Source organism: Bremia lactucae, linkage group LG13 (genome assembly GCF_004359215.1).
Source record: "Bremia lactucae strain SF5 linkage group LG13, whole genome shotgun sequence".
Classification (NCBI taxonomy): domain Eukaryota; phylum Oomycota; class Peronosporomycetes; order Peronosporales; family Peronosporaceae; genus Bremia; species Bremia lactucae.
Window position 1 is genome coordinate 329,485 of NC_090622.1, and position 12,135 is coordinate 341,619.

Below are 12,135 nucleotides of genomic sequence, written 5' to 3' on the forward strand. Positions count from 1 at the left end.
TAGAGGAAGACTTCTCTTAAGGCAAGTTAGCTTAAGAGGGTAAAATGAAAACTGTATTAATATAGTTAAGTGTCTTTGTTAATCTATCTTTGTAAATGTTGTCTTAACTATAAACTAATACTAAACATGTAAATGAATTCTTATCTATCTTATCTCGTAACTCTCTTTGATTACTTCTACAGCTGATTAGTCTGCGGAATAAATAGACATAATGGTCTATACCTATTTATGGATAAGAATTCAGGAAATTACTATTTGTAGTAATTTCCTCCAAATATTATCTACCTTTTGGATAATATTAATTAACAATCTTTTATTGTTAATTTCATGTAACGATACACCCCGTTACACATAGCCTCAAATTGGTCACTCTTTTGTAAATATTGCTGATTGTAGCCTGAGTGATTCCATTACGGAGGTTTTACCGCTCCTTTGCCTAAGAAGTCAACATGGTATACTCATCTTTTGGTCTGCCACTTTGTTTCGACATTTTCATTTTTCTAATTGTAGGTGAGGCGATTTTTTTTTATTTTTATTATGATCAACTTGTCTCGAAAAATGGTGACCTATTAAGATGCTGATCCACCTTAAAACCCAGCTGAGAACCCTCTCAAAACCAAGGGGCTATTTTATGTCCACTAAATTCAAATCCAGCAATGACATTCCAGCTACTTAAGAATATCCACTGCTTTATAGGATTTGCCTGTCACCGAGGCTATAGGAATGACTGACCTTACAAATCTTTTGATTTGTGTCGCGTTGATTTACTGACATTTGCAACGTGTGTATCACGTTGCAAAAAGATATGAGTCTGGCTAGTTGCAAGACTAGTAAGAGCTACGACTTATTAATAATTGTTGAAAAGGTTATTTTTAAAAATGCTTCCTCGCCACTCTCATACTGCTACATGACCTAAAAAGCGCCGTTGTCCTCTAGTTCCCTGACGGTGCGGCCAGCTCTAAGTATTGCTCAAGTGTAAGCTCAGTATTCGCCACGCCGTCTCCTACTTCTTCCTCGTCGTGCGGCAGCTTTAGAAAGTGAGAGTTGCACAGATTTTCAGTGCGCTCATAAGCTTGACGCATACATCCTTCGACGATGCATCGTTTACCTGCAAAGCAGCATTAAGCATTGTCTCAAAGCTGTCTTAACGCAACGAATTCGACTAACCTCCTCCGTGAGCCCAGCACAGGCCATTGGAAATGGCGATCTTCTCACAACTATCGGCTTTGCACTTGGTACCGCCGCCGTGGGACCAGCAAAATCCTCGCGACTTGGCACGGTTTAAACAGCTAGGAATCTTGCATTCGATCGAGCCACCTATACAATCACGACAACAATTAATTTCTACTTTCGCAGTCGTTTTCGTTGCAGTAAATACCATGTTTCCAGCAACGGTTCTGATGTTTTGCTCGACTTTTACACCCAGGAGTCTGGCATCGTTTACCCCCCTAATGAAAAAAGTACAAATTCACTAATTTCGCTAATTAGAGGCAACAAATCGGAACGCACACCGTGACGGACGCAAAGTCCTTGATCGACGACGTATTGATCACATCCATCATATTTGCAAATGCGGCTAGGAGGTCTTCGCGCTCGGCGCTTGCCATCAACTCCTTGTTTGACACGAGTGGTGCTGCTTTGTGCCACTCCAGCATCTTTAGAAAACAGCTCTTCACTTAGATCTCCTGTGCTTCTACTTCTGGCAAGTGAGGCGGTGGCCAATTTCCCTCGGAATGGGATGATGCAGTCGCCTTTTGAGAGATACATACGAATGCTGAGCCGCCAATCGATGCAGTGACACAATGTCGAGGTGCTTACCAGCGGCTACCGCCGTAGCTGCCTCGTCGTCTAAGATAAAACTCAATGAAGCCTTACTAAAGGTGCTGTCGTCTGACGCTATTGATGGGTGTTTGTGGCGACTTGTCCATTGACATTTCGGTCGATGTGTACCAGCTGCTTCAATTGCGCTACGTTGCATCTGCGTCGTCGATTGCGACGCCATTTCTACGCTGCTGGCAGTGCCCTCTGCGACACAAAAGTTGCTACGAAAGCTATAATTTTCATCAGTCGCCGACTTTTGTGTTTCTGCTGCTCGTCCAGACTCGTGCTTCGCGCCGCGAGGAGCTGCGGTCGTTGCTGTGCCCTGATAAGCTTTTTTGTCTGTCACTTGAGCGACTCGGTCATATCCTTGACTTGCCATGTGAATTTAACAAGAGCCGGTGCCTTATCTGTGGTATCGCGATTTTAGCATAGAACGCGTGAATGTAAAAGCTTTTAAATTCGAGACTTACGTTCCCAGATGCCGCGGCCGCCAGATGAACAGATCAGTCCGAATGTGCCGGGCCTCAAGTCTCGCCCCCTGCAACTTCGAAACGAAGGTCTTATAAATTGATTTCGCGGTCTTGACTAGATTTATGGAGAACCTAGCTATGCACGGCGAAGCGTCGTCTTTCGCGAATTATTGTGTGTGCTTCGATATGTGAAAGCGAGAAGCCTTCTCGCTTGATAGATAGGCCCGCGACCGAACAAAGCAAAGCTTTCTTGACGATGTCCGTCCACGTGAATAATTGCGCCCGAAGTGATATCCCACAAGCTGTCCTTTTACAGTTCCATATAGAAACGCGCGCTGCCAGTCACTAATTAGCAGTGTGGTTTAGACTCTCGCTCGACTAAATTGTTACGTTACACGAGATCAAAACAGGTCGCATTTTTCGAGCAATTGTCGGGCATCTTAGCAAATCTATTTTGTCAGGAGATCTCCTCATATTTGCATAACGTAACGCAGAGAAACTATCAGAGCTGCATGTAAAGCGTTGATAGTGCTATTTTTGGATAGAATCGTGTCCAACGGTAATACCTACGTTGCGCACCGGACAGCATAAAATACTCAAGTTTTGCTGTCTATCCACGTATTAGTGTAGTACCAGTGGTTTTGGAGGGCTTTCGACGCGACGATCGGTTGATTGTGAATTTGTGAATTTTCAATTGTTGCGTGTTACGTGCCCACAAATCACATGCTGGAGCATAATCCAGAGCACATCTCAGCTTTTATGATTTGTACAATATGTACTTTATGGCTGTCAAAGGGCCTTCTGCATCTCTTGATTAACAAATCAACACTGAAAATAAAGATTCAGTAACGCCTTTCATCGCTTGCCTGCTATTTTAATTAAAGGGGCAAAACCATAAATGGTTCATCCTCGATGTCTGTCCAGCTTCTAAAGGCAGAAATAAACTCAAGTGTTCTCACGTCACCTAATTGCATAAGCCATCCTTAGCGATGGTGAGTTGTATGCGTCGATCGAAAGAAGCAAAGTGATGCTATTTAAGCCCATCAAACACGATTTTATGCTACGTGTTGACCTTCCACGTTTCTTTTAACTCATTCTAGCTCTCAGCACTTCAAGGAATCGCTACAACGTCGCTGTAATGTGCATCGCCTTTTTGTTAAGTATTGCAATAGCTGTGTTGTAATTATGACACGAAGGAAAACACATATTGTTCGTATTACAGCAGATGTAACCGGAGCTTTATGGGTAATTTGAGGCAAAATATTAGCATGAATTGAAGTGTCTAATAAAAGATTTATAATTGGCAATTCGTAAACAAAGACTTGACATTTCAGTAGTTCACGGCAAAAAATATATTGATCGAGTGAGAACTATGAAATTCATTTCTTTCATCTCACAAAATGATGTCGTCGAAGTTTTTGTTGATTCAGCAATTGTTTTTCAAATGCATAGGGGGCTGTATAACCGTAAACGAGCCGATAAAAATGAGCTTTGCGCTTGTAAAATTTAAATAAATACAACGGCTATCCGCCCAAAGATTTGCTGCCGCGATGTATAGATTAAATGTGAAACACTGAAGGCGCGGGGCGGATGCCTGCTCTCTCAATACATAAACAGCGGAAGACACATCTGTTGTCATTAAAACCAATTGCTCTTGGCAGTATTATAGTTTCAATCAGTATTTTGTCATAGCAAATGAAAGGTTAACTTGACCATCCGTTAACACATCTATCGATTGAACGACCGTGCGCTTCTACACGACTCGCTTTACAATTAAGTCATTCCATATTTTGCAACAAGAGCGACTTGCTACTACTAGCAATTTACCACAGCATTAAATTACCTATCGGTTGGATGACATTTTTACTCACTGCCGTCGCAACGGCAGCTATCACCATTGGGCCGGTGCAGGCTCACGGATTCATGAAAATTCCCCTAGCCAAGTTTAAAAAAGGCTCTGGTTCTCCTTCAGAATGGATTGTCGAAATTCAACCTCAGTGGAAAGGTGACTGGGATGCGGCCAAAGGGGACGAGGGACTTGTCGAGATTTACAAGACGCTAAAAGTTTCAAAGGGCGTCAATGACATACGAACGATGATTGACGGAGATGCTTCTCTCTATGGGGCTGACTGTGGAAAGACTGATCCGAATGCAGCTCCGGAAACACCCCCGACGATGGACAATGCGACGTTTTCACGTGGTATTGTGCACGCCGGGCCGTGTGAAATTTGGCTAGACGATAAGTTGGTGCTGACGAATGACGACTGTCAAAGTGCGTACGGTGATGGCACTCAGGAAACTATCTCGGTATTCAAGCCTATAGATTACTCGTCCTGCTCGTCCTCCGGTTGTATGTTCCGCTTCTACTGGCTTGCCTTTCAGCGTCGTGACGGCAAGACCATATGGCAGGTGTACAAAAATTGCGTCCCACTCTCAGGCCCTGTCAGTGGTGGAGATGCCTCCACCTCGAAAACTTTCTCATACAGCCAACCGGATTCTCCTATCGATAAGTCGGATTCGCCTTCTAGCGAGGGATACAAATCGACGGATGCGGATACGGTTACGGAGACTGAACCCCCCTCCTTAGAAACTCCATCAGCTTTAAGTCAGAAGTGTATGAGTCGCCACTGATAGTAAATGTGTTGAACAATTTCTGAAATCTGCCCCCCATTTTCATCCTATTTCACAAACATACCGCCTACTTCCGTTTTATTAACTTGTAACGGGCTAGGTCAATTACTTAATGTGAAGTCCTTCGACCTGCCACTCGGGTGTGGTTCGCATAGTTACACACCCTTGTGCATGTGATGCATTGACATTGGAAGGGGATGACGGCTAGCATCACCCAAAATCCAAGGTATTTCAGAATAATACGCTCGCAATTTAGGGGTGCTAATCTACCGAGGTGGCATCCATCAATTGGATAAAAGATTTTACATTGAATTCGATTACATAAAAATCAGTCACAAGTGCGCACATGAAGCCGAATTACCACTTCCGTGACGACACTTGTGTTGGCAATGTTTTGCTTCTTAAGGAAGAGGATGATAAGATTCTGAATTAACATGACTTATTTGCCTGCTAGAGCTGCTCTTCCTTCTAACTCTCTCTGCTCCAACCACTACAAATTTGGTTGGTTGCAAGCACTAACTACTTCATCTTACTATGCACACGGGAAATAACAACTGGCGCTAATCGCATCTTCAACTCCTGTCACCTTGAACTTCCAACACTCCTCCTCGAGTGCGCCTTTCGTTTGTTTCCTTACCTCCCTTCTCTTCCTTCAACGTCCTTGACTTCCCTTGAAAGTCCTCATACTTTTTAGTCCGTCTACTCGATGCGCATCAGATCACGAAGCCTTGTAAGTTTCGCCGCATCGTGGGTCTTCGTCATCAGGTCCGCAAGCATCACTTCAGACCTCAAATAGTGCGCAGCGATCACACCGCGGCGCGAGAAATCGCACAAAAACTTGAACCGTACGTCGATGTGTTTGCCCTTCATCGACGATGCTTCGCCGGAAATCTGACTTATAGCCGCTTGATTGTCCACGTAGAGCTTCATTGGCAGTGCTGGTGACATGCCGATCTCGCTAAGCAGCTCTCGCAGCCCGAGCAGGTCACGCGCCATCTCCGAGGCAGCGACAAATTCAGCTTCCATCGTCGAAAGGGAAACTCCACCTTGTTTTCGAGCTCCCCAACTCACCGCCATACCGTTTAGCCGCAGCACGCCACCTGTCATCGACTTCCTTTCGCCCTTGTCTCCAGCAAAATCAGCGTCGCTAAATGCTTCCAGCTCCAAACCCTGATATTGTTCTTGACCTGGCGACATCGTTATCTTCAAGCTTGCGGTACCCTTCAGGTACCGAGCAATCCTTTTAGCGAGCTTCCAGTCAATCACTCGCGGTGCGTGAGTCTGTCTTGTAGCCTTGTGCACAGCGAACGCGATGTCCGGCCGTGTGCAACGCGCAATCCACAGCAAACTCCCGACAAGCGACTGTAAACTGCGGAGCGTTGGGCCAGTGCCTGCACTTGTAGTTCCAAGCAGCTCCACGTCGTCCGGTGGTATGTCGTAACAGTCGTTGCCAATAGGCGCGCGCGTCGGATTTGCTTCTGCCAGCCCATTGGTCCGAAGTAGATCAGCGATCGCCCCCTCTTGGTCCAGTGTATATTTGCCTGTATCATCCAAATTAACCCGCATACCCAAAAATTTACTTACGCGTCCCAGATCCTTGATCGATAGTGACGACAGACTTTCGAAAAGTTGCTCGACTGCTTCCACACTTGTTCCCGTCGCCAAAAGGTCGTCCACATTATGCCCACAACCACGAGATCTTCGTCTTCCTTTTTCCAATAGAAACACATATCGCTTTCACAGCGCATAAAACCTGCCTCGACGAGGCGCTTGTGCAGCAGCTGACTCCATAGTCGACCGGCCTGCTTAAGCCCATATAGGCTCTTCCGTAGTTCCAGTACTAAATCCTTTTCACTTTTCGCGTCTTGTTCACGCATGGTCTTTGCAGATATCGTCATTCCTTGTGGCACATGTAGATATATCTGTAGATGCTCCTCCTTGTCCGCCTTGGCATATGCATTGGGGATGTCGCCGTGCTTTGCAGGCACCCTCCTATATGGCCGCAAGCGCTAATATGACCTTCACTGTTGATAGGTCCATCACGGCGGCGAACGTGAGACTGTAGTCGACTCCTAGGACCTGTTCATTGCCGCAAGCAACGAGGCGCGCCTTCAGTCGCTCGACCTTGCCCTGTGCGTCTGTCTTGGTCTTGAATACCCACTTGGTATGCAAGGCGTTTAAGCCAGGCGCGCGCTTGACTACTTGCCAGACTTTATTATTCTGAAGTGTTTTGACTTCTTCTTCCATAGCCTTGACCCATCCATCGCGATTCGCACTTCGCATAGCTTCACTGTAATTGGTCGGATCTTTGTCAAAAATAGCATTTACGACTCCGCCGCTTGACTTCGACTCCTCCTGGAGTGCTACCGCCTGCGCGCGCTTCGATGCGCCGCGCGTTCATTTAGCGGACCGCGTCCACTTCTTCGTGCTTTTCTTTCGTGTACCCACATTGGCAGCACTTGTGTTGCTTGCTTTCGCTTGTCTTGGGGCGGGCGTCGTCACGTCCTTATCCTGCTCCACCGTCGCTTGCTGCAGCTGCGCGTTCTGTGCTTCAGACATAGTGTCGATGTTCTTGACGTGCTGAGTCACGATCACCTTGTTCTCCTTGCGTAGATAAACCTTGTAGCCCTTGGTTTCTTCACTTATCCCCACTATCGTGGCAAGTTGTGCGCGCTGCTGTAGTGAATTTTTGCTTGGGTCGCGATAAACGCTACACGTGGAGCCAAAAACAACGATCTTGCGCAGATCCGGCACCTTTCCCGTCAACACCTCAAGTGGAGACGCTCTCTTGGCGTTTGCGCGCGTAGGGCTGCGATTCAGTATATACGAGGCGTACTGAACCGCATCTCCCCAAAAGCGAAATGGTAGACCGCACGCAAACATCATGCTTCGTGCCAAATTAAGCACCGTCCTGTGCATCCGTTCCGCCTTGCCATTAGAAGCTTGGTTTCCAGCTTCCGACACTTGCCTTATCACCCCGGTCTTTTTACAAAAGAGGTCTATGTTGGCGTATTCTCCACCACCGTCTGTCCTTAGCACGTGGATTCGGCAGTTGAAACGCTTTTAAAAAAAACGAGGAAAGCCTCAAACTGTTTAGCTGCCACGTCCTTTGTTCTTGCGAGAAATATCCGGCAGTAATTCGACTTGTGATCGACGAAATGAACCAAATAACGGTGTCCGAGCCTATCCCGTGGCGTCATTGGACCTTTCAAATCCGAACAGATGACTCCACCGACTCTGTCAATGGGCGCGTTGAAACCACTGTCCGTCTGGTTTTGGGAGTTTCGCGTCTGTTTACACTCCATGCACGAAACTCGTCAGCCTTATCCCTGAGGCTGGGTCTCGAGCCATGCGCTCAATGGTATCGAATGCCAGATGCCCGAAACGCTGATGGAAATGTAAAAGCGTTTCTTCTTGCACATCGCTCGTAACATCTGCTCTCGCACTTGATTCGAGCACGGCCATGATAGTATCACTTGTGTCCTGTCGCCACTTCTTCGCTGATATTTTAACGTATAAAACGTTTCTTCCCATCTCAACGTCAAACGCGACAGCGCCGTCGCTGCTCCGTTCAAGTGCACGCCCCTTCAAATCGTAGACAAGAGCAAAGCTTTTTCTTTCCGGCTTACCATTCGAAACGATGTTCTTTGACAATCTCCGCGCCAGGTAAACATCTGTAAGCACCACTGTGCTCTCCATACCACGAGCCACCACCTTAAGGCGCACGCTCCCAATTCTCGTCAGTTTCAACGTCTTTCCATCAGCCATCGCGATCTCTTCGCTGCATGTGGCAGAATTGAATAGCAACTTCTCGTCATTCACGAGATGTCGACTGGCGCCGCTGTCGAGAATCCAGTCACTATCATCGTAGTCATCCGACTCGCACACCGCAAGTACCATCTTACGCTTGCTCTTTTTGCCACGCTTTAGTTTCTTCGCTCCTTCATTCTTGTTCTTTTCGCTCAGTGCGAGCACCATACCTCCACCTGCCTTGTCCTCTTTCGGCCTTCCACTTCGTATTTTGCCCTTAGAGCGACAGTCAGCTTGCACGTGACCGACCTTGCCGCATGCATAGCAGGTGCGCGTGTCCTTACGCTTTGGTTCAACATGAGCAGCGACGACTTCACGTCCAATTGCTCCGCTTTCAAGCTCGATTGACTGGGCAAAATGCGCCAGCTCTTCTGCATGTCGAAGATAGTCGACACGCGTCGGGTCATACTTGGCCCGCATTACGTTCATAAGCTCGGGCGACGCGTGGTGCACGATGTTATCTAGGACGAGTGAGTCCGCACCACCACGTGCGTCGCTTACAGCAACCATGTATAGGTAGTGCTCTGCCCATGTGCGCTTAGAATCTTTCTTTTGCATGAACAGTTTCATCGCCTGGCTAGCCGTAATAGACGTCTTGAATGTTGCAAGTAGCTGGCACAAAACATAGTCCAGCGTCGGATGCTGGTTCCACCACGTGTCTACCTGTTTGTGGTAGTAACGCTCAGCCGTTCCGCTGAGGTAGTGTCCAAGCAGGTCAACCTTAACGTCCTCACTCCAGGTGAAACCGCACGAGGACTCAGCCAGGTTGACAGCGCGCAAAAACGTGCGCCCCCAGTCGAGGAGCCCAGAGCCTAGTCCCTTATAGAGTTCAGTCCCGTCAAATTTCCGAATCGACAGCTTGCGCTGACTCGCATTCGGTGTCGCATAGAATGCTGCTGCATTAGGAGCTTCCCCCGATGGTGCTGGTCCATCTGCTGGACGCGGTACCGCGCCGGGAGTCGGAGCATGCGCCCGTGCCGGCGCGAAAGACACAAACATGGACTCTTCAATCTCGGGCTCACGTGCGCGCGGTGGCCGTGCGACCGGCTTACGCTCAGGCGAGTCCGTGAGCGCGTCGATGGTCATCGGTCTTGCCCGCGCGTTAGCACCAAACGCTGATGAAAACATCCCGCTCTCTACAGCACCCATCATTCTCTCTTGATCTTCACGATCGCGCTGGGAAGACTCCATCTTCTCCATGCGGTTGGTCAGAGCGACGAGGGCCGCGAGAATCTTGTCGTCTGTTGCCGAGCTCCTTTCGCGAGCTGGCGAGTCTTCAACGGTTGCGGCAGCACGTGCGGACGAGGCAACGCGCGCCGGCGAAGCACCGCGGGCCGGCGAGGCCCTTGCGTGACCTGCTGGTGCCGGTGTAGGCTTCGTGTCCGTTGTCTTAGCTGTTGGGCTCATAACCTGTTGGCTGTGTTTTGCTTCTTAAGGAAGAGGATGATAAGATTCTGAATTAACATGACTTATTTGCCTGCTAGAGCTGCTCTTCCTACTAACTCTCTCTGCTCCAACCACTACAAATTTGGTTGGTTGCAAGCACTAACTACTTCATCTTACTATGCACACGGGAAATAACAACTGGCGCTAATCGCGTCTTCAACTCCTGTCACCTTGAACTTCCAACAAATTGTCCTAATATACTTAGTTCGTTGGGTGAGGTCGCTTGGGCGCCCGCGAACTACCTCACTGTGTTTGGAGGTGAAGAGCTTGGCTGCTATTGTAATGGCCTAAAGTTGCCTAATGTTACACTTTCCCAATAATTACTTTTTGCGTACTCAAGGGGATGGTATTTGGGTGTTGTTCACATTGTGACCCACCTTTGTGAATGTGATGCACCTAAGGGCATTCACATTAATGGGGATGACGGCTAGCTTCATCCAAATTACGAGGCATTTTGAATAATACGCTGGCAATACATATCAGTGCGTATCCACAGAGATGACGTTTACGATTGGTTAAAATATATATTTTATACGATTATAAATAAACTAGTCTGAAAACTTCTTCCATTTTAGTGAGTGCACACGAGGAGCCGGATTACCGCTCCCGCGACGACACTTTACAAGAGCTCTTAGTGCGTTGGGTGAGGTCGCTAAGGCGCCCACCACAACTTCCTCGCTGCACACAAAAGAAGATAGACTAACCGCTTCCTAGCACATACAGCGCGACCGCGTTAAGACGTGCCCGCCTACACTTGATAGAACTTGAAATCCTTCCCACGACCCGCATCTCTGCGAGTGTACGTAAGGATTAGCCTCAATATTGATTGGGCTCATTTCCTCCACCTCTCAGATTATCATCGGGAGGTGGTAGGGCTCATGGCGCAGGGACTTTGCGAACAAGCCCTGGCCAGGCTCCAGGGCAGTCCTCCTGAGCAGCATGTTGCTCAGTTGGAACAGTTTAAGGCAATTGGGTCTCGGACAGCGGAGGGCCGCGTCCAAGGCACAGAGCCATGCTGCCGCGGAGCCCATCACTCAGACTCTGGATAAGCTGAAGCATGAGCAGACTCGGAGCGAGGCTCTCAACATGATTGTTGAGATGCTCTTCGCCCGGCCGCATCAGCCGAGGCCCATTCCGATGGACCCGCCCAAGTTCGGTGGAACTGCAGCGCACACGATTGTCTACTGGCTGTTAGCCGTGGAGCAATGCAGTGTCGCACTGCTCATCGAGGACGACAGCTGAAGTTTGTCGTATACCATGTCGCACCTGCACGGTAAGGCCTCGGAGTGTGCTAACTAAGCTTTTATGGTGAACAGAGAGGCGTTCCTTACATGGGCGATCTTTAAGAAAAAAACGTGCCTAGTACCAGCCGTCGAACAACGAAGTGTCGCTTCAGGCGCGCTTCTTTGGAGCGCGACAGGCGAAGCAATCTCTGCAGGAGTATGTGCAAGAGATGCGCTCGCTGTCGGCGTCCATTACCGTAGGTCCGATCCGGAGCACATTGAAGTGCTCATGGTTTATGAACGGACAACGGCATGACCCATCGCGGAAGGCCCTTTTCAGAAAGGTGCCGTCGACGATAGAAGAGGCAATCCAAATTGCCTTAGTTGATGAGCAATCCTACAACAGTGCCTCGGCGAAAGCTTTTTATAAGCCATCGTCGGAGAGGTCAGATGCTACTCCCAAGGAGTCGGGCGATGCAGACGTTGTATGCTACAAATGCGGCAAGCGCGGCTAAATGATGGTTTGCTGCCATGCAGAGTTCCTGCTGATGCAAAGATGCCCAGCAAGAGGACCGCTTTCCAAAAATTGATGGCAAGAACCAGCGTACAAGACGCATGATTTCTGCATCGACCATTGAGGGGTCGGTAAATGCAGGAGCGCGGTAGGAGCGAAATGTCCTACCGACGTGGATTTAGAAGCTACGCCAAAGTTCAGAGCTATCGAACCAATGGGT

The 12,135-nt window shown here is 48.3% G+C and overlaps 2 protein-coding genes across 2 annotated transcripts; one reads left to right on the top strand and one right to left on the bottom strand.

The window, feature by feature from the left end:
* Positions 1-847: 847 nt before the first annotated feature.
* Positions 848-1,655, bottom strand: CCR75_006010 (uncharacterized protein; the record flags this gene model as incomplete). Its single annotated transcript, XM_067964084.1, has 4 exons — positions 848-1,108; positions 1,168-1,317; positions 1,379-1,448; positions 1,512-1,655. 4 exons carry the CDS (start codon positions 1,653-1,655, stop codon positions 933-935), a joined length of 540 nt encoding a protein of 179 aa, XP_067817268.1. The 3' UTR covers positions 848-932.
* Positions 1,656-4,145: 2,490 nt separating this feature from the next.
* On the top strand, positions 4,146-4,922 carry CCR75_006011 (uncharacterized protein; the record flags this gene model as incomplete). Its single annotated transcript, XM_067964085.1, has 1 exon — positions 4,146-4,922. One exon carries the CDS (start codon positions 4,146-4,148, stop codon positions 4,920-4,922), a length of 777 nt encoding a protein of 258 aa, XP_067817269.1.
* Between the last annotated feature and the right edge of the window lie 7,213 nt (positions 4,923-12,135).